At 36.1% G+C, this 27,141-nt stretch overlaps 1 protein-coding gene across 2 annotated transcripts; it reads left to right on the top strand.

Moving 5' to 3' along the window:
- Positions 1-1,095: 1,095 nt before the first annotated feature.
- Positions 1,096-25,917, top strand: LOC121988384 (centromere/kinetochore protein zw10 homolog). Of its 2 annotated transcripts, XM_042541769.1 has the most exons (15): positions 1,096-1,792; positions 1,900-2,037; positions 2,701-2,874; positions 3,305-3,463; positions 5,919-6,152; positions 6,252-6,371; positions 16,802-16,894; positions 17,251-17,346; positions 18,265-18,393; positions 18,475-18,552; positions 22,273-22,431; positions 22,521-22,677; positions 22,809-22,891; positions 24,267-24,385; positions 25,499-25,917. In XM_042541769.1, the coding sequence occupies exons 1-14, from the start codon at positions 1,232-1,234 to the stop codon at positions 24,348-24,350; spliced, it is 2,265 nt and encodes a 754-aa protein (XP_042397703.1). In that variant the 5' UTR covers positions 1,096-1,231; the 3' UTR covers positions 24,351-24,385; positions 25,499-25,917. The 2 variants fall into 2 exon arrangements, with proteins under 2 accessions (XP_042397703.1, XP_042397704.1); XM_042541770.1 differs by lacking the exon at positions 2,701-2,874.
- The last annotated feature ends 1,224 nt before the right edge of the window (positions 25,918-27,141 follow it).

The following is a 27,141-nucleotide window of genomic DNA, read 5'->3' as shown; positions in this document are numbered from 1 at the left end:
TAAATGATCACTAATAAAAATTAAGTCAATCTTCTAAAACAATAAAAACAAATCTATGATAAGATATATTTAGCATTGTCATTAACCACCAACTTTTACATTGTCTATGAGTTGGATTTGAATCAAATTTTACATTCTTGTCCCTATTTTTCATTTATTATATTTATTCTCATTTTATGTTCAATTTCCATTTTCATACAGTCAAAGAACCGAATATTTATACTTACTAAATATTTTATTACCATCTACAATTATATATTTTTCAAATTTAAATTCTGGTATGAAGTTATAGATATTTATCAAATTATTAATAAAATAATAAAAAATATTATAATTTAACCGGATATTCAGATTAAATGTAGATAAATTCTACGAACCTATCTCCCTATCCAAATTTAAAAATCTTCATACATAATTATCTAATTATTTAATGAGTCTAAATTATCCCTCCGTCCCCATTTTTTTCATTTGGATCAGATATTAAATGAGTAAATTGAAAAAAAAAAATATCTAACCACAATTTCAATTTTACAGGTAACCCTCATGTTTATACAAATTTTCCCATATTATCTGTGGGTTATTTTACATAATTATTGATACGGGTCTTTTCCACATAAAAAGGGAATCTTTTGTTACAATAGAACCAGAAGCGATTTGGATCATTCAAGAATCGAAGTGGATTTACTTTATAAAAAGAAGATATCAATGAACTTCTATGAAATGATTTCACGGGATTCAGCCAATTGTCTCGATCATGGAATATCATTGATAAATAGAAATTCATGTTATCAAAGGACGATCTAGATAATGTTCTCTTTATATATATTAATGGGGATATATGATCCTTATTTATAAAATAGATGGAGGCTATATATCTCCATTAATATATGGAAAGAGAGTATCTTCTATAGCATAAAAAAAAAAGAAATGATCTAAGGATCTCTCCTATGGTCACCTCACGGAAGCGTGGCAATTCATGCGGAAAAAAAAAACAACAACAAAACAAAAAAAACAAAAACAAAAACAAAAATTCAGAAGAAAATGAAAATGTGAAGGCCGTAAAATATTGATATGTAGATCACATGGAAACGGGTCAAATAGTTGAAATTGGAAGGATCCGACCACGCCCGCTCTAATGAAACCGCCGCTCGATCACTTCGCCGTTCATTTCTCCCATCGATCGGACAGGTCTTCCGGTTGACTGACGACGACGCCAACCGCCGGCGCCGCAATGGACGTCCTCTCGGGTTCCATAGACGTCCGTGAGCTTCTTCCCGGAGACGCCCTCGACGAGTCCTCACCCCTATCTGTTCCCGACCTCCGCCTCCTCATCGATCGCCTTCAGATTCGCTCCCTCAGCATCAAGGACAAGGTCCGATCCTACGTCCTCGCCCACCGTGACGACTTCTACGACCTCTTCTCCCGCTGCTCCAGTGCTTCTTCCTCGGTCGAAGGCCTCTCCAGCTCCCTCTCCGACGCCCTCGGCCTCCTGTCTGACCGCCCCCTCGACCTCGAGATCGAGGCCCTCGTTTCGGAGATCCGTGACAAGAGACGGGAACTGGTGGAGCGGCGCGAGGCGCTGGAGGTAGTCCGGACCCTTTCTGCGATCCACAGCCAGCTTACGTTGGCCAGGGAAGATCTGAAGGGTGGCAGATTAGTGGCGGCGGCAGAAGCTATCAGGAACCTGAGGAAAGGGATGATATTTGGGAGCGAGAAGGACGAGGGCGGTGGATTTGACGAACCGGCGGTGTATGGGTTCTTGAGGAAGGATTGGTCTGAATGCTTCGATGAGGTAGAGAAGGCTTAACGTATTGTTTGTACTTTTCAGTCTAATTACTTATTATATCGCATTGAAATAAAAAATTTCACTTTTCTTTTGGTTTCCTTTCTTCTTTGTAGCTTCAAGATGTTCTCGCAAAGAACGCCCTCAGTTGTGTCCAGTATGAGCCAGAGAGCAGCAAACTAATAGTTAGATCTCTATCTCAAATAGGAGATACACAGAATGTTGAGCTACGTATGGTGTTGGAGGCCATGGGGGTGAGTGCTAATTTTTCAATATCAATCATATTGAGTACTAGGTTCAAGTCTAGGAAAAAGCCTCTTGCAAAACAGGATAAGACTACCTACAACAAACCCTTCCCTGGACCCGAGACTCCCGGAGACTCCGCATTAGCGAGAGCTTCCTTTTTTTTTTTAATAATATTGAGTAGTTACACCATATCTCTTTATTGGTGCTTTGGTTAATGTGTCATAATGACCTATTGGTGCTATCCATTTCTTGACAATATGAAAAATTAAGTGTGTTTGTAAAGAAAATAGGACTATGTATTTCTTTTTTTTCCAGATGCCTTTCATTCCACACAGCTGAATGGCATACACCAAACTATTATAAGTGACTGATTATCAAGATGAAGCTAACTTTTTTTTTTCTATTACCTTTTTCTAGTTCTCTTATTTCTCTTCTTAAATCTATGACAGTGAAAGATGCTTATGGTAGATGTGCGCAAACATAAGTGGCAAGTGCTAGATTCAATATTTGTTTCATAGCGCCGTGTATCTAGTGTTCCAGATTGCTACCTAGGAAGTTAGGTCCTCCTTAATGCTGCGCATCTAGTGTTCCAGATTGCTGCCTAGGAAGTTAGATCCTTCTCATTTAATTCACAATTCCACTCTTTCTAACACGAACATACTGTTATGCAGATTGTCAAAGTCCTTGAGTATGGATTAGGAAAAGTAGCAGATTTGGTGATGAAACATGTGATAGTGCCTTCCATAACTAACAACGCTTTAACAATTCTTGTGGAAGAGCATGATAATGGATCTCTTGAAGGTTGTCAGGCAATTCTTTACATAGATTCATCATCTGAATTGAAGGTAAATTATGCATTTTCTGTATAAAACCACTGATTCATCATTGCCTAAATCAGAATTGAAGTTTATCCTGACCTCTTTTCCTCTCTTCTACAATCACCATACGTTCAGTGATTTCCGGTTAGATATCCTGAAGTGATACAAGCTTAATTTCTAGAATGCATTTCTATGTATTAATATGTTATCTATAGTATTGTAAAAAAGATTGTTCATATTCAAATGTTTTCAATGATATGTGTTATGTACATGTGTATGTTTTTATGAAACAATGTGTTTGGTAAATGTGAGTTGGACCTAACTCAGTTGTCTCGTAAATGACTGTTTATTAGTGATAGTCAATAACTCCTGTATAACTCTTTCTGTCTTGGGGTTTCTTTATTCGATTGTAAATAATTGCTATTCTTCTAACAGATTATGATGGTGTCTTTTATAGGAAGATAAAGATGGCAGCTTCCTTTATTCAAGACTTCGTCAGATTGTAAATTTTGTATACAGATTCATCTGCTTTCAGAATGCAGACTGGATGCAATGTTTTGGAAAATTAACCTGGCCAAGAATGTCTGATCTAATTATAATTCACTTTCTCTCCAAGGTTTGTATCATTTTATTTTCAAAGTTTAGATATTACTTTTTGCAGGAAGTAGTTCTCATCCAATAGCATTGCCTGTAGCTCACTATGTATATTTTGTACACCAGGTTAATAAATTGAACTATGGCTTATGACATGGGATATCATGGTTAACACATGCTGATTCTTTAGTAAAAATATTGCCACTTTAATCTTCAATTATATTCACTTTCATGCTTAATATGCATGACAAATCATTTTCTGTATTGAAGAGTTGTTATATGATTTACAAAGTATCTACTTTCTTCCCTATATAAGAAAATTGGTAGCAAGAATTTCCTTTGTGATGCAACTCATTATCAAGTCACAATGTTGGTGCAACTAATTAGAGACTTGATAATGTGAAAGGGAAGACAGTTTGACTAGATGAAGATATGAGTTGATATAATCTTCAAAAGGCTTATTATCTTCTTCTTAACTTCCCTCAAATATAATAAGTTTGAATAGATGAAGTGACAAATTGTGAAGAGTATTAGGGAGAAAGAGATAGATAAGAATTTCACTATCTACTTTGTGATAAGGAGTTAATATAGAGTGAATAGAGTGAGAGGGAGAGAGAGAGAGAGAGATCGACCAAAGCCCAATATCTTTGAGAGACAAAGAGAAGATGTCAAATAGGAAATTTAGTAATATTCTGACATCTACTTGAGAGAGGAGAAAGCAGATACTCTAAGAGGGATTGACTGAAATATCTTTTGAAGTTGCAACTGATCAAGAATTTAAAAGCAATTACAAACACAAGTTAGATTAGAGTTCCTACACTTTTCTGTGAGAGGAGATATTCTTCAAGAAGATTGTGAGTGTTTTTTATTTTGAACTTTGGAGGTGGAGAAGACGCCTCTAAGTAATAATCTGATATCAACTACAAGAAAAGAGGGATGTTTGGAAGAGGCAAACAAAGATTAATTGCTTCTTAAATCATTCATAAAATATATTAAAAAAAACAAAAAAAAGGGCAGCCCATGCACGAAGCTCCCGCCATGCAGGGTCCCGGGGAAGGATCCATTGTACGTAGCCTTACCCTGCTTTTTGCAAAAGGCTGTTTCCAGGATTCGAATCCGTGACCTTTTGGTCACATGGCAACAACTTTACCGTTGCGCAAGGTTCCCCCTTCATATTAAAAAAACAAATGCAATAAAAATTGTTTATGAAGTTTGAAACCGGATGGTGCTTACACTTGAGGCAAAGATGAGAGAAATATACTATTGCTTCAAATCTTGCCTTATAAATTTTTTATTTTTTTAAAATATATCTTCTCTTGTTTTACTAGATATGTTTGCCACTATGAATCTATGATCTGTTTTTTCTAGTTCTTTATTGTACTTGTTCCTTTTCTAAAATCCATCCCCTCCCAACCACGAAATCAATCCATTTTTTTAAATAAGATCTGTATTTTTTTTGTTTCCTTTTTTTTTCTAGGATTTTGCATTGTGCATACCTCCTTTTACCTGCTTAGGGCATTTGAGCTAGATATGTTTCCTTTAAAACAGGAACTTTAACTGATAGCTCTAGTAATGAGGAAAAATGAAACATGTTTTGTGTTGGAGTTGGACATTAGACTTAGCAAGCTCAATGTTGGTTTTGGTAGAAGGTCATGAATTTTTAATTGGGATGATTATTGACTTGGCTAAGTTAACCAAGCTCATTTGAGATACAAAGTGGTTTTGGAGGGATGAAACAAAATGGCAGGCATGTTCAAAACAGTTTAATTGGATTGGTCAATACAAGTTAATGAAGCAAGAAAGCAAGATGATTGGTATATCGTATCATTGATATTTTGACTAATCCTTTTGCAAATAAGAGATAAGAAATTTTGACACCAATAACATAGTGATGGGACCATAATGGTACCCACTGTCTATTCGGCACATACAAGTACAACAAACCAGTTTATATATCAGTTTCATTGCTGAACCAAGATTTTAATAACCTTCTTGCGAACAGTTTAGCCTTGTCTATTTGGCCATAATGGTACCCACTTTGCGCCTTGTATGAAGAAGGTGCAAAGTGACATTTAATATACTCTTCTAGTTTGATCCCCATCTGTCAATGGAGTAAGGAGTCTTTGACCAAACTGTACACTGTGAACACAAACAAAGTGAAGATCATTGGGGTCCATAGTACACAGGAAGGGTGTCAGTTGGGTTGATTGAGTTACAAAATTTTATTTTCTTATCTCATGGATGATTTATCTCAAATTGCTTTCATGCTGGTACAGCAGGAGTAATTGAAGTCTCTATAATAACATTTCAAATTTTGCTTCAGCCAAATAACGTTTTGCTTTCATTTTCCTCCTATGATTCATCTTGGAATTTGAGACCACAAACAAGTTTCTTTTCAGCAAAACTTGACTGATATTTAGTGTTTACGGATCTCAACATAAATCCAAATACTCAGTGTTACAAGTTCAATTTTATAGGCTGTACCTGATGCTGCTTCAAAGGTTATTGGGTTCCAAAACATTGTCAAATGCAGTGCTGAATTTGAGACCTTTCTAAAGGAAATGAAATTGATTCAATCAACTGATAGTAATGAAGAAAAGTTAAGTCATTATGCTCATAATGTTGAAGTTCATTTTGCTTCTCGGAAGAGGAATGAGATTTTGGCAAGGTCTAGAAGTCTCCTGCTGCAGTTCAACTATGATCTCCTTGCTGTGAGTCCAACAAAAATTTTTGATGCCTGATTATATGCACAATGCAACTTAATTGTTCTACATGTTTAAGGAAAGATATATTAAAATGTTTTCATATAGGTTTCCGATGTTGGACCAAATTCTTCTGCGTATATCACTGATTTGCTTTTCCAATCTGACAAGTGTATCGTTTCTAAAGCAGTCTTGGACTTAATGGAACTTGTGCATGGAGCACTCAAGGTATGCTGCATTGCAAATTTACAGCATTAGTAACAACAACAACAACAACAACCAAGCCTTTTCCCACTAGGTGAAAAACAACCAAGCATTAGTAAGTGGGGAAAAAAACAATTTTCCTTGTGGAGTAATTTTGTCAAAATTTACAATTTTCCACAATTTTCCTTGTGGAAAAAAACAATTTCATGGTCACTATTTGGTAACTTCTTAGACTAGATTCTTGGAAGCTGACTATAACATCATCAGTAGCCATTCAGTATTGTCTGCAACAGTGCATAATTTTTTATTGCACATTCATTTATGCTCATTTATACTGTTATTTGATTTAAAGTATATTAAAATGATTTGACATATCCTATATGACACATGACTCCAGATGAAAATGAGCAGTCTTAGAGATTGGACTTATTATGATGAAGTAGCATGTTTAGTTTTAAAGAAATTGATTAATTTCCAGTTGATGAAATTCCTATAAATTTTCATTGAGCACAAAGACCTCAGGAACCTATTACCATTCTTCAGTTGTATCCACTTTTCTATAACGTGAGAATTCCCCACACTAGACGGTATTCTCTTAGGCCAACCATTACAAGGGAATATACATAAATGTATGTTTGTGAATATATTATCATTATGTCATTCCAGTCAAGTTTATTCCAATTTTTTGGAACTAAATGCATGGATCTTATCATTCTATTAAATCTACGGAAGGTTTATCACTATTGATTTTTCAATCTCTCAAGTTAGCTGAAACTTTTCTGGTCTCTTTTTACTGTTTATACTTAAATTCTATTCAATTCAACTTATCTAGTCATAGAATCTATTATTTGTGTTCAATATGTATGTACCATCTAAACATAATCTCCTATTTTATTATCTAGTGGGGCTACAATTATCGAAAAAATTCTCCCATATTATTATTCATGAACAAAAGACACCTTTATACAATGAGAATTAATAAAATAAGAAAAGAATAATTAAAGGAAGGAAAAACTATTCTATTAAAAAATAAATTATTCTCAATCAAATCAATCTCATTGATTATATCCTTTTTCACCCATGGTTTGATTGACTCTCCACAAGGAAATATTTGATTATTTTCTACACTCCCCCTCAAGCTTGATTGTTGATATTGATGAGCCCAAGCTTGCCTTCAAGAAACTTATGAGCTTGCCCAAATAATCCTTTAGTAAAAAGATCAGCTAGTTGGTGAGATGCAGGAATATATTCAATACTGATAATGCCTTCATTCACCTTCCCTCTAATGAAATGATGATCAACCTCTCCATGTTTCGTCCGATTGTGATGGACTGGATTGTGAACTATATTGATAGCTGACTTATTATCACAATGGAGTAATATAGTATCTTCAAACTGAATTTTAAAGTCTTTCATCACTTTTTTGATCTAGATGAGTTCACAAATTCCATGAGCCATAGCTTTGTATTCAGCTGCAGCACTACTTCTTGCAACCATAGATTGTTTTTTTGCTATACCATGCCACTAAATTCCTTCGTACTATTATGCAATATATAGAAGTTAACTTTCTATCATCAATTGATCCTGCCCAATTTGCATCAGTGTATGCACATACTCTTCTATCCTCAGTTTTACAAAGAACAGGCCGCCAAGAGTTTGTTTTAAATATCTCAAGATTCTGTATATGCATTACCTTGACATGGTGAGTGCATATATTGACTTACTAGGCTAATTGCAAAAGCAATATTTAGGCGTCTATGTGAGAGATAGATGAGTTTTCCACTAAGACGTTGATAACTGTCTTTGTTAACTGGTTTCCTTTAATTTTTCTCTTATTCCTTAGTTCAATTGGCGTGTTACTTGGCTTACATTCCATTATATGCCAGTTTCCTTCAACAAATCTAAAGTGTATTTCCTTTGAGAGACTAAAATACCTTTTTTTTTGTTTCGAGTAATATCCATCCCCATAAATCTTTGACTTCAAATTCTTTTGCCATCATTTTATTGATTTCTTCCTATTCTTGATTGTCATTTCCCGCGATGATGATATCATCAGGATACACTATAAGAATGATGATCTTTCCTCTATTAGAGTGTTTCACAAATAATATATAATTTGCTTGTCCTTGAATATATCCAAAGTTCTTGATTACCTTAGAGAATCGATTGAATTAGGCACTAGGTGACTGTTTTAAATCATAGAGAGATTTGTTGAGCTTGCAAATAGTTTTACCATCCAAATTTTCTTCAAATTTGGGAGGTTGATTCATATAAACCTCCTTTTCAATCTCTCCATTGAGAAAGCCATTTTTTATATCAAGTTGATGTAATGCCCAATCTAGATTAGTCGTACGATAGAAGAATTTTGAGAGTATTAAGTTTAGCAAGTGTCTCAGTAATCAATCCCATAGGTTTGAGTAAAGTGTCCGAGCCTTGTGCCTTTCAATTGAACTATGAGCCTTGTAATTAATTGTCAAAACCCATTTGCAATCAATAGCATGTTTTCGTTATGGTAACTCCACCAAATCCCAAGTATTATTTTGTTTGAGAGCATGCATTTCTTCAAGAATAGTAGTCTTCCACTCAGGAATAGCTATTGCCTCCATGACATACAAAATCAATTAACTAGACAATTTTGAAGAGAAAATGTGAAATGTGGAGGATAAATTAGAATAGGAGATAATGTTCGAAATGGTATATTGATAGGACCGTTGGCCGGCTAGAAGGAGGGGTTGAATAGCCCCTGCACAAAAATAGAACAAACCTTTCTCGGACTTAAAAGAACACTTGCATAAACAAAATAAGAAATGAACTAAAGACAGAGGCACCGAAGTTTTACTTGGTTACAACTAGGGAGATTGTTAATCCAAGGAAGTGGAACACACTAATATCTCCTTCAGGCGAAGAAGCCTCTTTACCACAGTGAAAGCTCAGAAAAGAAGAAGCTAAATGAAAACTGAAAGCGTACAAGTATTGTTACTCAAGATGCTTGTTCTACCTAGCTTCTTGGACCAAGGCTGTATTTATAGCCTTGGTCGGGACGCCTGGAAGCGTTCCAAGCGCCTAGAGTGGGATATAAATCTATCCCTGACGCAACGGTCAACATCCACGTCGAACTGGATAAAATACGGGTTCCGGGCGCCCGGACCTTTAAAGCAACCATGTTGAGTTTTTCGGTCCGGACCCTCTGCTCCGGTTCCGCTCGCCTCGGTCCGGATCTTTCACTCTGGCTCCGCTCGCTTGGGTGATTTCAGCCATCCGGAATAGGGCTCACTCGAACCTAGCTTCCGGCCTTCTCCTCGAGCAAGCTTTCGCTCCGGCTTCTCGTACCTCAGAATCGTCGCATGCTTCTTTCTCGTCCGTCAGCGTACTCTTCCGCAACTTCGTCCCTCGGACACGCTGAGCCCGTCAGCTCTCTCTCGTGCCGACCTTCTCACTAGCTGCGCTTTTTGCTCCTCGACCAATCTTCCGCTCCAACTTCTCATCCCTCAGAAACAGCGCACGTTCCCTTCTTGTCCGTCGGTGTACTCTTCCGCAACACATCATCCCTCAGACGCACCGAGCTCGTCGGCTCTCTCCTGTGTCGTCCTTCTCGCTAGTTGCGTCTTTTGCTCGACTTCCTGTGCTCCTAAGTTCCTGCACACTTAGACACAGGGTTAAACACAACAGGGTCTAACTTAAATTGTTTGATCACATCAAAACAACCTTGGGGTACCAACAGCTATTTGGTACGAGATTGAACACCCTTTCTGAATGCAATTGGCATATTAAGATCGAGAAATGTACCTGACTCATTATAGGATTCTACCTTGGCTGTGACTAGAATTCATAATTTCTTCATTAGCTTGAGAAGTTTTTTTTTTCTTCCTTGAGTAAACCAGGATATCCGATTTTTGTCTCGATACTCTTCCTATTTCATTAATTTGAGGACTGACTTGGATAGGATCAGACATGGATGGAGGTGAGGTGTCCAGTTTAACACTAAGGACAGGAAGGGTATCTTCATCATCCTTTGAGAGAGTTCTACGACTGCCATAGCCATCATCACGACCGTGTAGTGTAGCACGGGGAGGTTGTTGGACTCTAGAGGTTATGATCGTCATTATCACTATTGTGTGGTGTAACACGGGCAGGCCGTGTTAGACTTTGGAGGTTATGATCATCATCACCACCACGATTGTGTGGTGTGTCATGGCTAGGTTGTGTCACACTATGAGAATCATGATCGTCCCTACACAGCTGTGTGGTGTGACACAGCCAGGCCGTGTAACACTTTGGAGATCATGGTGGTCGTGTTACACTATGAGAATCATGATCGTGACTACCACAACTGTGTGGTGTGACACAGCCAAGTCGTATCACACTCTGGAGATTATGACCACAATTGTATGGTGTGACACAGCTAAGTCGTATCACACTCTAGTTCTCTTCCACCAACTCTAAAACTTCATCATCCTTCCCTTCTTGAATGGAAGTGTGAGAGAAATATGGGGTACCTTCAATAAAAGGTGACATCACAAGTAACATGTCTTCTTTGTGTATGGACAATAACACCGATAACTTTTTTGAGTAGGAGAATACTCGACAAAGATAGTTTTAAGGGCTAAAGGGTCAAGTTTGTTACGCTTACGGGCATGGATATGCACAAAGGTCATACATCCAAATGTCTTTAAAGGTAGATTATTGAACTGAGAGAATTTGTGGATATGTTTGGGTGAGAAGAGACAAAGGTGTAGCAAAGTTGATGGAACAACTAGGGAGACGATTGATAAGATACATAGCTGTGAGGATTACATCGCCCCATAAATATTTTGGAATATGCATGGTGAACATGAAGGCACCGACAACCTCCAACAGATGACGATTTTACATTCAAAAACTCCATTTTATTATGGAGCATCGGCACACGAGCTTTGATGAACAATTTCATTTTCCACTAAATAGTCACCTAAAATGCCATTGAAATATTTTTTACCATTGTCGGTTCTAAGAATTTGGATATTTGTTTGGAAGTGTGTCTAGATCATTTTGTGGAAGGTTTTGAAGATGTTGCTGGTTTCAGATTTATCCTTAAGAAGGTAAACCCATGTAACCCATTGATAATCATCAACAAATGAGATAAACCATCTTTTTCCACTAGAGGTGTGAATTTGTGAGGGATCCCAAATATCACTATGAATTAATGAAAAAGGAGTAGATGATTTATATTGTTTGGGAGAGAAATAGATACGAGTATGCTTGGCTAGTTGACACACTTCACAATTTAAAGACAAAGGATCTTTATTAGCAAACAATTTATTTCCCAATCATTAGAACCAAAAAAAGCAACATGAGACACCAAAGATTGACTATTTTTATCCTTGAAGTAGTAAAGAACTTCATGAATTCTAGCACTGCAATCGTCTTCCTCGATAGTAGGTCTTGAAAATGACACGACAAAGGTAAGAATTTAGCAAAACACTATTTATCAAGGGTGACTTTGCTAACAGGAATCAAATTGCATTTTAGAGCATGTACATGAAAAACATATTTCAGAATGATGTGCTGAGATAATTGAATATCGTCTATGCTAACAACTATAGTTAATGAACCATCAACAATCCTAATAGTAATTTAGTGAGAACAAGAATGATAGGAAGAAAAAAGACTCGAGTCACCTGTTATATGGTTAGAAGCCCTAGAATCAATGATCCAATGGGTCATTGAATGAGAAAGAATGAATTGAGTTTACCATATTGAGTCATGGAGCACGAACCAACATTAGAGATGGAAGACACATTGTGGGCCATTTGATTGAAGAATTTGCAATATTGTTCAATTTGCTCTCCGGTGAAGGGGTAGGAACACTCGAGACAACATGCTTTTCTTGGCTTGATTGAGTATGAAAACCACGACCTTCATTCTTTTTCCGAGGTTACCAATTTGCTAGTTTCCATATATTTCCCAACATTTATCCTTGGTGTGGCCTAGCGGTTGCAGTGTTCACACCAAAGATGTTTGTTTTGACGTTGATTTAGTGCGGAGTTTTTTGTGGAACCAAAGCTGAAATATAAACCCTAATGGATTGTTGAGCAATAATCTCATTAGTAAGCATGACCTTACGACAAGCTTCTTCCCGTCGGACTTCCACGAAGTCTTCTTTAGGAGATGGGAATGGGTCACGTGCAATAATACAACCACGTATCTCATCCAAATTGCGAGCCAAAAAATCAAACACATTCTCCTTTTCAATATTGTTGTGAATTTTGATACTAGCGCACATTGAATCTTCTTCAAAGAATAGATCAAGTTCCTGCCAAAGATCTTGAAGATTAGAGAAGTATTGTGTCATAGAATTTGAACCTTATTTCAATTCTTTCAGCTTTGATTGTAGCTCAAAAATCTGAGAAGTATTGCCCATATTGGAATACATCTTTTGAACTGCATCCCACACCTCCTTGGTCGTCTTGATTAGAGATAATGACGACTAATGTTGGGTTCCATGGAATTAATTAGCTAGGTAAGCATGATTGAATTCTCGGCCAGCCAGATCTGGTACGATGCATCACTTGATGTGGGATGAGAAGAGTTGCCCATGAGATAACTTAACTTCTCTCTGGCGTAGATAACTATCTTTAGTGAATGAACCCATTGCAGATAATTATGCTCGTTCAACTTATGGGCAGTAATTTGCAAGGATGAAGCGTCACTTCCGGAAAAAGAAGAGATGGTGACAAAGGTTTTTTCAACCGTAGTCTGAGTGGAAGAATCAGTGGACATCGTGGTTGTCTTTGGAGGAGAAGAATCACACGTGTTTGTTTATAGAGAAGAACTATGCTTTGATACCATGAAAAAATTCTCAAAACTATTCTACCAAAAAATAAATTATTCTCAATCAAATCAATCTCATTGATTATATCTTTTTTCACCCATGATTTGATTGACTTTCCACAAGGAAAGATTTGATTATTTTCTACAAATAGTATTTTGAAACGTTACCTTATACATCTTAGCATTATTATCTTTGTTGCATTAACTTCTTCAACATTTTGTTTCCTAGCTGGCCAAGACTTTCATCCATAAAGCACCAAAACTGTCAGCTATAGAGCATTATTATCCGTACTGTGCTGGAGTTTAGGTACTTGGATGGAATGATAAAAATTCACAACTGTAGTGCTGATATTGCTAAACGTGTTCAAATGATTTTTACTTGGTTCAACTCTTTCATTTCCCTTCAACTTTGCTTATTTATTTCCAAGAATAAGGCAATTCATAGTCAATTTATAATGCTACATCAATTAACCTAATTAATTTAATAATTATAATTAACTATATACTATATAATTATTTTTTATTTAATTATTAACTGTGGATATGACTATTTAATCTTAACTTATAAGGCAAACTCTTATATCTACTTATATTTTAGTTTATTAAAACTACATATAATTGACTTGGAAGTATGTAATATTATCGATTAACTAATATTATTTGATTTTATTGGTTAATTATTGCCAATTAATCATATGTTAACTAATTATGAAATATACAAGGCTAATTAACTTTAATTTAACTAGATATTACTTAACCTAATTAATAATTATCTTAGAAATAATAGATATGACTTAATTGCTACTTATAATTTGTAACTTTATAAACCACAATTAATTTTAATTTTATAATTAATGTAAAGTTAATACTATGGTTAATTAATGTTAAATTTCTATGTTATATAAAGTTAATATTAAGTTTAATTATTAGCTTAATCATAAAAATGAATTGATATTGAGGTTATAAGTTATTAGTTGTAGCCTTATCAATCTTAGATCTAGTTGTAAGTTATAACTTATTAACAAAAAATGTGTTACCTTATGACTTATTTTAATCATATCTAATTAATTAATGTAAAGACAACCTTCAATTAATCCCCACTAACACTCATGATCTCTCCCTCCTCCTTGAACCTCATGTCTTTCCCTACCATTAAGTCTTGAACTTCTGCACCTCTTAATGTAGGACAACAGTAATAAAGTACTACCTCATAATTGTTCTTGTCGCTGCACCTACCACGTAACCAAAGCTCTTCTCTTGGTCTTTGTTGTTACTAGATGATGGAGGGCTGGGGTTTGGAGCTACACAAGTGGCTTTTTTTTTACGAGTTTGTTATCCGGATATTGTGTCGGTCACAATTGATTGGTGGAACGGGATTTCATAGTATCAACTGAAACAACATGGGATTTAAATCCATGCAGTAGTTTATGATTGACCATATCAAAATTTTGTCAAACATTTCTGTTGTCTTATTATCCTAATTCCTAAGAGGCCCTTGATGATCTCACAATACTCTAAGGGTGTGTTTGGTTCAAGTTATCATACATAATTTTGATTAAGTGATTACTTGGTAATCACATAATCAAAATTACGGGAAATAAAATATAACTTAATGTTATTTGGTTCAACTTAGATAATGCAAAACTCTAATTTAATATTCCTCCTCTTCTTCTGATTTTCACCTAAACCATCGCATCTGCCGAGGAAGAGGAAGAAGAAGCGTACGCCCTTTTCTTCCAATGATCACGAAGAACTGAAGATATTTCATCAAGCTGTCTTGAAGCCGGGCATCACCTCCTACAAAACAGCTCTTTAGGAGAAGATCGGTGAAGAAGTTGTTGGAAACCGCCCACGCAAAGGCAGACGAGAGGGAGTCCATCGTCGCTTACTTACTCCATCTCATGCGGAAATACTCCAAACCATTTAGGAACGAGCTGCCGGATGACGCCGACTTCCAGCAGGTTCCTGTACTTCGTCCCCCACCGCCAACTGCACCACCGTCCAAGAGAAAGGTTGGTGCTTGGAGAAGCGAGCTTCGAAGCTTTGTTTGATCAATTTCAAGCAGAGTGGAGTGGAATTAGGCAATGTGCTGGTGCTGCCGAAGGAGTTGAGGTGCCTAATTTGTCAACAGCGCATGCATGACCCTATTATCATATCTTTCGAGCAGACGTACGAGCGTATGTGCATCGAGAAATAGTTCGGCGACGACCACAGTACTTGTTCCAAGACTCGACGACAGCTTTCTCATCTTTGCCTCACTCCGAATTATTGCGTCAGTGGGCTGATCGTGAGTTGGTGTGAGCAGAATGGAGCCGTGGCTTCGAGCGGTCTGCCATAATCGCTCGATCTCAACTACTAGAGGTTGGCTCTCCGCTGGCGTCATAAACATCCTTCATTTCTGATTGCCATAGCGTCTGCAACATCGGGGAACAAGATGTGGGTGGAGGATAATTTTGGGAATATGTGTTTGTTAACCCTGGAATTGTCAAAAGCCACTCATTTCTAAGGTAATCGGATTCCCCCTTTTGCTGACGTTTTAGTGATATGGCGTGCATCCTTCGTTACTTGGAATTGGTCATTACCTAAACCAAATAGGGTTATCAACGATAACCTTCGAAAGATAACCAAGGTAGGTTATTAACAATAACCTTGAACCAAACACACCCTAGAAGCTTTTCTCCATGTCCGTCATTCACTCTTTGTATTGTTGATGATTACTTCTCCCATATCTTTTTGTTGTTGAATAATAAAATGCTCATCTAATCTTAATCGTTTCCTCACATTTCTTATTTTCGATATTATATTATCATATATCCAATTTTAATTCTACCTAACTAGAAATCTTTGTGTTTCTAAATTTTCTCCACGAGTCAAGCTTCAAGTTTAATTTATTTTCATTTTCATCCATCAACACAATATGATATACAAATAAAATACAGCAATAATGTTTGTCTTGAGTGTATAAATGTCCACCTAGTACTAATATGAATAGAGAGATGTTTGTTAATACCCCAAGTAACTCTACCTTATCATACATACATGTTCTTTATCATATTAAAATTTTATTAGATGTATCTTTTTTAAAAACTCACCACAATTTTTTGTAGGAACTCTATCATAACCTTTTCTGTAAGTTGATAAAAATCATATGCAAATGCTTCTTTTCTATATATTTATCCATTAATTTCTTTTTAAATGACTTGCATCTATTGTTGTCCAGGCATAAAACCAATGTTATTTTTGAATTTTTTTTGTTTCATCACATGGTAACTCATATGAAAATTATGATGGTAGTACTCATTTACTTAATCCATTTATAAACAATATATGTCATCTGTATTCTTGTCCATTTATACTAAAGTTTTTCCCTTCATCCCTCAATCCCTTTGACATTTTAATTCTCAAAACTTTGTTGAATGACTGAGGCAACTAAATTATGCAATGCTTTTTATAGCCAAGTTTTAAACCTTCATGTAGTTGACAACAAGATGCTGCCCCATGTAGGGAGGTGAAAAATCATTAGTAGTTATCTCATGTGTTAGAAAGCTCCTTCATTTATTTCTTGTTGTTTTCTCTATATTACTCTGGTTCATTATACTTGACTAAAGAATCAATAATTTGATTCTGGTTAACTTCATATTCAGGATGCTTGTTTATCTCCTGCAAGAGTGGCAAAGGAGTTTTATCATGCTGCAAGGGATGCTTTACTTTTATACAAAGCTGTTATACCTATTAAGGTATGCGGATCTTCATTTATTGCACAAGTTTGAAGATGAAACCCTTGACTTATCAGAAGTTTCTATGTCTTATGTAAACAACACTTTGTTTTCGATTAACAAATATGATACAAAGTAATTTTCTGGCTTAATAGCATCAATATCATACTTGTTCTATAACTATGAACTTCACATGCATGAATTTATACTAATGATTTTTCTCCTAAAATGAGAATACTATATCCGTACCACTTCAGTTCAGCAGTATCAAAATGTTAGTTCAAACACTAATAGATTACACTTATTCTGCAGCTTTTATTTTTTTGGTATTAAATATGCATTTCTAATTCTACAATGCCAATTCTCTGTCTGTGAAGCTAGGGAAGCAATTGGACAGTATAAGTCAAGTGGCTATTGTTATCTACAATGAGTGCCAGTATTTGTCCGAAGAGGTTCTTGGGCTTGCTTATGAGGTTTGTAAAGTTACATTCTCCAATATTTTTTCATCTGTCCAATGCCATTTATACTGGACCTAGAATGTTAAATTGATCACAGCTGAAGAAAGACTATTAATTTGAAGCTTAGTCTGAATGAGTTTCAAGGACCTGAGAACAAACACTGGATTATTAAAGAAGTTTGAGTTTCAGATTTCAGACTGATCGAAGCTACTCTTTTACACAAAAAAGTGAAAGGGCATATTAAAAAAAACTTGATTGCTAAAGAAGTTTGAAAATTTAGAATGATCTGATCTAGTCATATTTATAGAAATAAGTGAGACGGGCATATTAATTTGCTTCTGAGTGGCCAAATCACATTGCTGATTCACTGAACAAACAATTTTCACTTGTCTCTACTGGATTTTCTTTGGAAATAATCACTACATCATTGTATTCTTTTGCATTGGCTAGATGTGGTCTTGTCCATCATCGAAAATAATTCACAGTTGAGTTTTTTTATTAACAGAAACATATTATTAGTATTCAAAATCCTATTCTTGTTTGAGATGCATGAAACTTTAGGCAAGTTGTATTATGCTTGGGGTTATCAAGACTTGAGATTGTATGTGTATGGAAGATAAGGGTACAGATATTTAGATAGGAGAAAAAGAGTTGCAAATTTTCGAAACCAGCTCAAATGTCATCACTGCACATTCACTTTGTAGGGTCCTGTTTCAGGTGCTTCATTAATATATAAGGTGGTATTTGGTGACATTGTGTCACACTCCCAATTCTGGAAGTACGAACATGGTCTGTCCACTAGACACTTGGTTGAACTGGCAGTTTTGGTTGTTTCTGACTTTCTGGTGCCAAAACTTGATTCCATGGTTTAATTTCATGCAGATCAGGGGATTCTTCTATTTATTGTGCATTAACTAGCATATTGATTTCCAGTATCGTACAGATTTTCCAAGTGCACTACAGAAACAGGCACTGTTTCTTGATATCGCACTAAATTTTCATCAAATAGCAGAAAACATCCTGCAAAAACAAGTTCACTTAGTTTCTGTTAGTTTGAGGGAGGTATGCTTTTACAGTTTATTGATTTCATCCAATATCTTGATTGAATCCCTCTGTATCTACCTAAACAGCTATTGTCTTCAGGCTATAGATGGTGCTGATGGTTTTCAGAACACTCACCAACCTCAGCATTATGAATCGGCAAAATTCAGTATAGAGCAGGTAATTGAGTTGCATAATCTATATAATGTAACATGTAGTTCCATATTTTTGAATTATAGGGTCTCTTGTATATGCATAAATGTCAAATGTATTTTCTTGTCAGAACTACATAATAATATGCTTGCAGTTATTGAAATGGGTGTGCTTTATGCTGTTATATTTAACTAGATGATCTTGGTCTACCTTGAGAAAGATGCATATGAATCTTCAACCATGATTCTTTCCACCTTTCTGTATTTTATCATGTTGATTTTGGTCTATTGTATAATTTTCATCCAGTGTCCCCTATATGTATTAAAACAGAGGTTGCTTTGAGTAAGTGCTCACGAGGAGAGATGAATATTCAAGTTTGGATATATGTTAACTTGTCAAGGATAGTAACTGATGTGTACAATCCGCAAGTGCACGATTGTCGTCAAGTAATAAAAAGATATAAGCACTAGTGACTTGACTCAATGAATTAGCTAAACGATAGAGATTTGTGAAATTTTTGCACTTAAAGAAATAGAGAAGAGAGAGAGAGAGAGAGAGCGCAAGTAAAGAGAGTTGGTTGAGGAAGCTTGGTTGAGGGAAGCGTTCTAGGAGCTTGATTTCGTTGTGATGCTAATCAATGTATTAAGAATTACTTATTACCCATCCTCTATCCCTATGCGCATGTAGGAAGTTTAATTCAATACCAACACTACCTCGCAACGATCATGACTGAGTGCTATCTCTATTAGTATCAAATGCTATCGAGTGGAAGTGGTCTCGAAGTCTGGTTAAGGGATACCCTTGTCACTAGGGCCTCCGGTCATACGTTCACTAGAGTACACAAAATACTTGATAACATAGATCTAGAAATAACCCATTAAGCCTAATTCAATATTTGTAGAGAATTATCCTCCCTTTCAAGGCGATACTCTAGATGTTCGATTAAAGGGATACCCTTGTCACTAGGGCTCCGGTCATACGATCTAGACATTCGATCAAACATGAGATCTAAACACAAAATCACCATACACACATAAGATCACATGAATACAAGGCATAAACATGTCATATGGATAGGAAATTGGCAAATCCAAATAGTGTACATCAATTACACATCACGACTACTCCCTTGATCCTAGAACAAAGAGATCTACTCCATGACAAGAGATGAATCCAAAGACATTGAAATTGAAAGCTTAAAACCCAATCTAAAGAAAAGAGGGAGCAAAGCTTATCCAAGACGTCGAGAGGTCTTTGGATCAAATTCTATGCTTTCGGAGTTGAAGGCGATGGCGAATACGGCTTCGAATCTTTGATTGGGGCGTGAAAGAGGTGTAGATATGGACCAAGATCAGTCTCCCAAGAGGGAGAGCCTTCCTCCCATTGAAAAGGGGAAGAACTCCCCTTTTATAGAGTAGAGCATGGCCTTAAGCACGGCTCGTGCCACGATCGGGGCTTGAAGCTGTTTTGGAATTGTGGCACGATCGTGCCTTTTGACACGACCAGGGTATGAAGCAGCTCGGGTGGAGAAGCACGGCCGTGCCGATTGGCACGGCCACCCCTTGATTTGGCTTTGGATGTTTAACACGGTCGTGCCTTTTGCCACGGTCTGACCTTGCTTCAATTCTCGAAATTTGGCACGACTGTGTGAAATCACTCAGCCTAGGCTTGCTTGTGCTCTGGTGGAATGGCACGGTCGTGCTCCTTTGGCATGGCCGGAGCTTGCTTGCCCACGGTGTGGATCCACGGCCATATGAAACCACACGGCCAGGCTCTGCTCTTTTTCCTGGATCGCTCCAAAGCACATCTCAACTCCGTTTTCGCTTTGGCAATGCATCCTATCATCAACAAAGCAAATAAAGATTAGATCTCCTACAAAGGGAATAATTATGCTGAAAATATGATAAGGAGGAGTGAAATAGCATAGAACATACTCAAAGAAAGCAAGTGAATGTGTGTTAAAACATGTATAAAAGTGTATGTAATCTACGCATATCAGTAACTCAAAATCAGAAGCCTTGACTTAGTCCGTATAGAGATGGCATACTGCAGTATCTTACCATATTTATATTTTCCCTCTTCTTCCATGGCATGTCCCTATCCTCACTGGAGGTCTTTTTTGCATGCTTCTTTTTACAGATGTTGCACCGTGGGCAGCGAGGTCGTTTTTTATCGTCTAGTGCATTAGAAACAACACTGCTCCCTAGCGTCGTCTAATGCATTAGAAAAAACACTGCTCCCTAGTGCTTCTCTGGAGGCCTACTGGTCCTTGCCTACAATTTATCCTTGAGGAATCATACGCATAGTCCATTACAACCATCTTCATCATGGCGGAACTCTTCCTAGCACTTACCCATCATGGCACAACAAGTAGGCAACTTTGATAGTCAATCAATCTTCCAAGAACCTGATATCCTCTTTTCTCTTGATTGCATAGCCTTTGTCATAAACTCATGACTCATGATAACTTAGCTGTTCCTAAAGAAGCCCCTCAAACACCTTGGCACTAAAAGCCTTCCTGATAACCTTACCACCCAATTTACTGACATATACACTCTTTTAGAATCATTGAACCCATCTGGAAGTGCTGAGGTAGTGTTGCCCTCACTGGTACTAGACAAGACAAGTTCAAGAGCAATGAGGGCAGGAGGAGGGCTCCTGTAAGCTATCCATTTATCTCTGGTGGTCTCTAGATTTGAACAGAAATGAAGTGTATGAGCTGAATGACTTTGCAAGAAAAATTAGGTCCAACTTATCGAACCTTCTAAGTTTTGGAAACCAGTGGATATGAATTTGGAAAGTGATCACTAAATCTTGCACTTACATCTGTTCAAATGGAAGTGATGATGAATGCAGATGTTGTACCCTGAGAATAATGTGGAGATGTAATTGAGATATTACAAATCTATCATTTTATTTATTGAGCGCAAGAGCTTTAATAGAATTTTGAAAGAAAGGAGTAAAAAAGAACTTATTCATTCACAGTAGTACAATTTTACAAAAGCAAAAAAAAAAAAAAAGGAATAAAGGAGAACACGTTAGAGAATGGTGAGACAAATGAGACCCCTTTGCTTGAGATGTACAAAAATTAGTATTTGATAACCAAAAGAAAAAAAAAAATTGTGGAGTTTATCTTCGAGGACTAGAACAGTTTCTGTGTAAATCAACCATCCTGGGTAGATATATCATTACATGTGGACTGTATTGAGGAAAATTTGGAATATGAAAGTTATTCCAGTTATGGGTGATATAAATTGAATTAATCATTCATTTTGTAGTTTGTTGATTATGACACTTGCACCATGATGCTTGAAATGCTTTTTTGATAGAAACTGACCATTCAGTTTGCACGTCCACTTGATCATCTTTATGTGTGTAGTTGATTCTAAAATTGTTCCAACAAATTTTAGTGGATGGTGTGGCTACAGTTGGTAGGGAACTCAGCTTTAGGAAGAAGGTTTACCAGTACATTCATCGCAGAATATTTTCACCCAATGCCAGATAGTTGCCAAGAGCACAAACCAGAAAACACAATATGCGCCCCTGCCACACCTTCATAACTGTGTTAGGTTTATTCTTGAATGAATACTGTGCCATCTAGGTCTAACTAATTAGGTAACAAAAATATTTGTCTTATTTATGTTGCTTTCTTTGACAAATTTAAAGAGCCAGGTGGTCTCTGTGGCTATGTTTGTACATGTTATTGTGCCAAATTATATAATTATCAAATCTCTGTGGTCCCAATAGATTGTTTTCATTGTCGAGAAAGCACGAATTATGTGGGAGCGATTGTTGCCAGCTTCAACTTACAAGAGAACCATGTGCACAATATTGGATTCTGTCTTTTCTGAAATTGCCAGGGACTTGCTTCTTTTAGATGATTTGGCAGCTGAGGAGACCTTACAGGTTATCTTGCTTGACTCTTGTTATCTTCAGAGGTTTTTTGTTACTCTTGCAGTTAATAAATATCATCAAATTTCCTCATTTTTTTGAAGCTTCAAAGACTGATCCAAATCACAATTGAGAACCTTTCCTCTTTGTTGGAGTCACTTATCATTGATTCAGTTGAAAAACAAAATTTTTTGAATGAGGCTACATGGACTCATTTAGATGAGAAGATTCCATCTTTACCTAAATTCCGCAAGCTTGCAGGTAATCAATTAGACTGAAAGTGGTCAGAAGTTCCTTAACTTGCCCATGTGTTGCATTTATGTAATGTGTGGTGTGCAAAACCTTTTTATAGAATGTTCTCTTTTATTAACTTGTGTGATTTACCTTGCTAGACTTGTATGATATGCCTCTAAAATCAATTACTTTGGTTTGGGAAAGTGGAGAGCTTCTTAGTTGTGGTTTTACATCATGTGAGGTATTCTACTAATCATCCAGTAGTTCCTATTGCTGGTAGTATATATGTGTATTGCATTTTGAAGACATTGCCTATGTATTTGTCATGTTTATTTGGCATTTATATTCTTTTGTTGTGTACTTGTATGAGGTCCTTTATATAATTGTATTGCTCCATCTGTTATTTGCATTCAACAGTTTCCTGCTCTGAGCAGGTCATTTTCACTTTGATACAAGTGGGAAGACCTGTATGATTTGTATGTTTGAAATGTCTTAAAGATGCAAGTCTTCCTGGCTTGTAACAATGCGTCGCTTGCAAATTGAAACGGTTATCTTCTTCTTGCTCTTTGTGACAAGTTAATATGAAGATTTGATGCAGTTGTTCAATATTGGACCAGTGTCTATTACAAAGAAGTCTTAACCATTTGTTCTGTAATATCCAAAATGGATAGAAAATTCAAAGTCTACATAATTGCCGAAGCTAGATCATTGGACAGAACTTTTTGAACTGGGCACCTAGATAAGGATCACTTTAAAGGTTTATATGAAGGAGATACAGAATTAAGCTTGCAGTTCGTCTAGAATAATGGAAATGGTAAATTATATGCCTTGTCAAGTGCTCAAGGCAGCTTGCAGCAGTTGCGGGTTATGCATGTTCTTTGTGCAAAGGCTATTGCATATCTGAAATAATGTTGATGATTGAGGGTGATTTTTTAAATTTATCAATTGTTATCTGGTCATTATTGTATGAACCTATGATTTATAGGCTATGTAGGGTTTCCTTGCTGACAATTTGAGTTTAGTATAGGGTGTTATGCATTTTGTATGCAGTGAGTAGGTCTTCCCTCATCCATTATAAGCTCAGAATGGCCGCACTAGCCTCTTCATGTCATTCCTTGAGAATATGCTCATGTATTTGTCCAAACGAAAGTGGCAATGCACTCAGATGCTTGAAAGTATTCTGTGGTACTTATGGGGAAGCAAAGCCAATGCAAAGCAGAACAATGGTATTTGCAATAAAGTGCAAGCTGTAGACACCTCAGGGTGATTCTTGGACAGCAAACTTTGTTTTATCTTTTTTTTTGTTGTTGATCATAATTCTCTTGTTGGAAGAACTTCAATGTCAAACAATCTTGATAATAATCGAAGGACCTTCAAACTAAACCTATGAATCCTTGGATGCCATATATTTTAAGCTGGAAAAAAATATTCCATACAGCTACATATTACTAAAAATTTATTGGGCAATATGAAGTGTTACAACTTTAGCTGTTTAATAGTTAACAACAATGTTTATTTCCTAACCCTGGTTACTTTGAAAATTCTAAATGTGAATAATGATGCATATCTTCTTGCATTTGTAGAAATTTATTGCAAACTATTCTTTTTATTCGCAGATCGAAAATTTTGTCAAAGCAATATTTGCAGATTCTCCCTTAAGAAAGGAGTGCTTGCAGAGAATAAGAAATGCAAGTGATTAGCTGATGCATCATTTTCACTAACTCTTTGTTTAAAGGTAAGTCTCCCTTGTTCAAAGAATTTAATTTGATCAGCTATTTCTTCTTCGTTTTTTTCCTATAGTTATTGGCTCGATCAGCAAGGGGTAAAAACGAGATGAAAGGAAACATTATTCAAATGTATGGCGATATGCTCAGTGGGGATTAGATTTATGTAGCCAGCCTGAAATAGTAGCGACAAAAATGGCTCAAATTTGAAGATGGTAGCATAATGAATACCTGTTTCCACTAACTCTTTATCCAAACTTAAGTCACCTCTTGGTTTAAAGAATGCGTTTATACTTTGTTATTGGTTAACTATCGTTAGAGGTTTATGCTTGCTACTGTGGATATTATATTTAAAAAATTTTCGTGCATTTCTCAAAGTGATTGCTGATTTGAAAAGGGAACTCTTGCTTGAAGAAATCTTTTAGCAAAGTGGCTATCATATTTTGAATTTATGATTTTAACACCTTTGAGGTGCATGGTCTTCCTTCTATAATTAGGCACGTGTTATGTCGAGTTCATTTTTTTTTTTATTTGTCGACTTTTGTTTGGTTTCTAGCTACCCCTTAGTATGCTGCTATGCTAATTGATTCAGTTTGAATGACTATAGAAACTGAAAATTCTTAAACATTGAAACATGCTTGAACCAATGTAACCTAATTAGATTAAATTAAGTATACATATATTCTTAGTAGTTATCTATATATTAGGGTTTAAAATTATCTACATCTATATCACATACTTCTTCATGTTCTTTAGAAGTCTTCAGGAATATTTTTTAAGATTCTATCATCTAAAAGCACTCGTCTTCTCTTTTGGCATATGAATGGTGCCCAATTGGATTTCAATGTCGCAGTTTAATTATCTATTCCACACTTGGAAATATTGTTATTTCCTTTGCTTCCTTTCTGTACTTGGTAGTGCACATTGTTTCAATATTGGAAGCGCGAATCCTGCCTTGAAGAACATTTTGCATCAGCTAAACATGTATTTTGTTGCCTCTGTAAATGATTGCTCGTTGGGGGAGTCAAGAAACCAAACACATCGTTCATGCGCAGCAATCAATAAATCGATAATTCACTTAATACTTGTGTTTGGGATTCACTGTATAATATTTGCTTTGACAGGAAATCTTAGCTCAGCCATAGTAGCCATGTGGTGGCTCCAATGGAGTTCAGATTTGTGAAGTTTCTGGATCCTTGTGCCAAGGTTTCCATGGACATGTTGCTGATCTGTAGCCTCTTTGCATCCTAACATCCTGGCAAACTGGATCGACTCGACGACATGATTTTTCACTTGTCCAGAATGCTTATTTTCGTTTCCTGAGAACGCGCATTTGCATGATCAATTTTGTTATCATTAGGTTTCACTCTGTTCTTCATGTCTATGATTGTCTTGAAGCATGTATCGAACTTATTAATATTCTTTCAGGTACTTTTGTTTAACTTGTCGAATCATGTGACTAAATGACTGATGATGCCCCTATGAGAGATTAAATTGTGAATGATTGTCCATGATCTGATAATTACATTCATGAGGTTTTACATGTCTACAGCGTGTGCAGAAATGCAAGAGCGATTTGGGAGGCCAAGCAGGTCTGGTTAAGTAGGACAATGTGTTAATGTTTTATCATTGTAATTTTTTGTTTTCAATAAAGTTGTGAATTGGGTTAATAGAAGTTGGGTGTCATCTCTATTGTTGGATGGGGCAAGCCAACCAAGTTTGTTGGATTACTAACTGGTTGGGTGTATCTGGCAAGCAAGTTGGACCAGATGAGTTAAGCTAGGCGGATGAGGTAAACCAATTGGGTCGATTGAGATTGAAATTAAGGTGGACAAATTGATTAAGTCCAACTAAGCAACTAGTTAAGCGAATCAAGCCAATCTATGAATGAACTCAGTCAGATATGCTAGACATGTCAAGTAGACCAAATGTGTATCATGTTGATGAACGTATTTACCAATGGTATTATTTTTATTATTATATATAGAAATGAGAGATGTTATCATACGCGTCTCTTATAAATACAGTAGCAAGAGTGAAAAATGAGGTATTATTTTGAATTAATTAATTTAAAATATGTATGAGGATATTATAGTGACAAGAGCGAAAATTTCATATGGATTATCCGAAGTGTTTTCTATAAATATAGGGTTATATTAAAGATCATCTCTGAGTTTTTATCTTTTTACATTAATCATGATACAATGTCATTGTGTATGTTATTTATAGATAATATTATTTTGCTCGAAGGAATAGGAATGATTCTTAGGAGTTTGAAGTAAAGGCGAGGGAGGAGGAGTCCTCCGATCACTGAATTTTCTTTATTAAACCTCGGCCGTATATTCTTGATGTCCTTACCAAAACATCCTTACCCAAGGGTTATTTTAGCACCAAATTGTTTTCTTGATCTCAAAAAGTTTAGATTGCTCAGGGCCGAGGAAATGAAATTGATGGAACCAGTACCAGTAGGTATTGATCTAAGCTTAGAACGGGGGTAGAAATATGTAAAGGAGTAAATACTAAATTTGAATTATGGTGGGAAATACTAAAAGTGAAAGATTTTAGACAGTTGAGTAAAAATAGAATATATGAAATTTAAGTTTAACAATATTAAACGTAATGATATACTTGTTAAGATAATTGAGAGTCTTAAATATTTAAGATTATTTTCATAAAAATATGAAAGGATTGAGTGTCAGGTGTTCTTTGTGATCGTAAAGTACATTTAAAACTTAAAGGTAAATTTTATAAAACAGTGGTTAGACTT

Source organism: Zingiber officinale, chromosome 6B (genome assembly GCF_018446385.1).
Source record: "Zingiber officinale cultivar Zhangliang chromosome 6B, Zo_v1.1, whole genome shotgun sequence".
Classification (NCBI taxonomy): domain Eukaryota; kingdom Viridiplantae; phylum Streptophyta; class Magnoliopsida; order Zingiberales; family Zingiberaceae; genus Zingiber; species Zingiber officinale.
The sequence above is the reverse complement of the archived record's forward strand: the minus strand, read 5'-3'. Positions and strand labels throughout refer to the sequence as shown.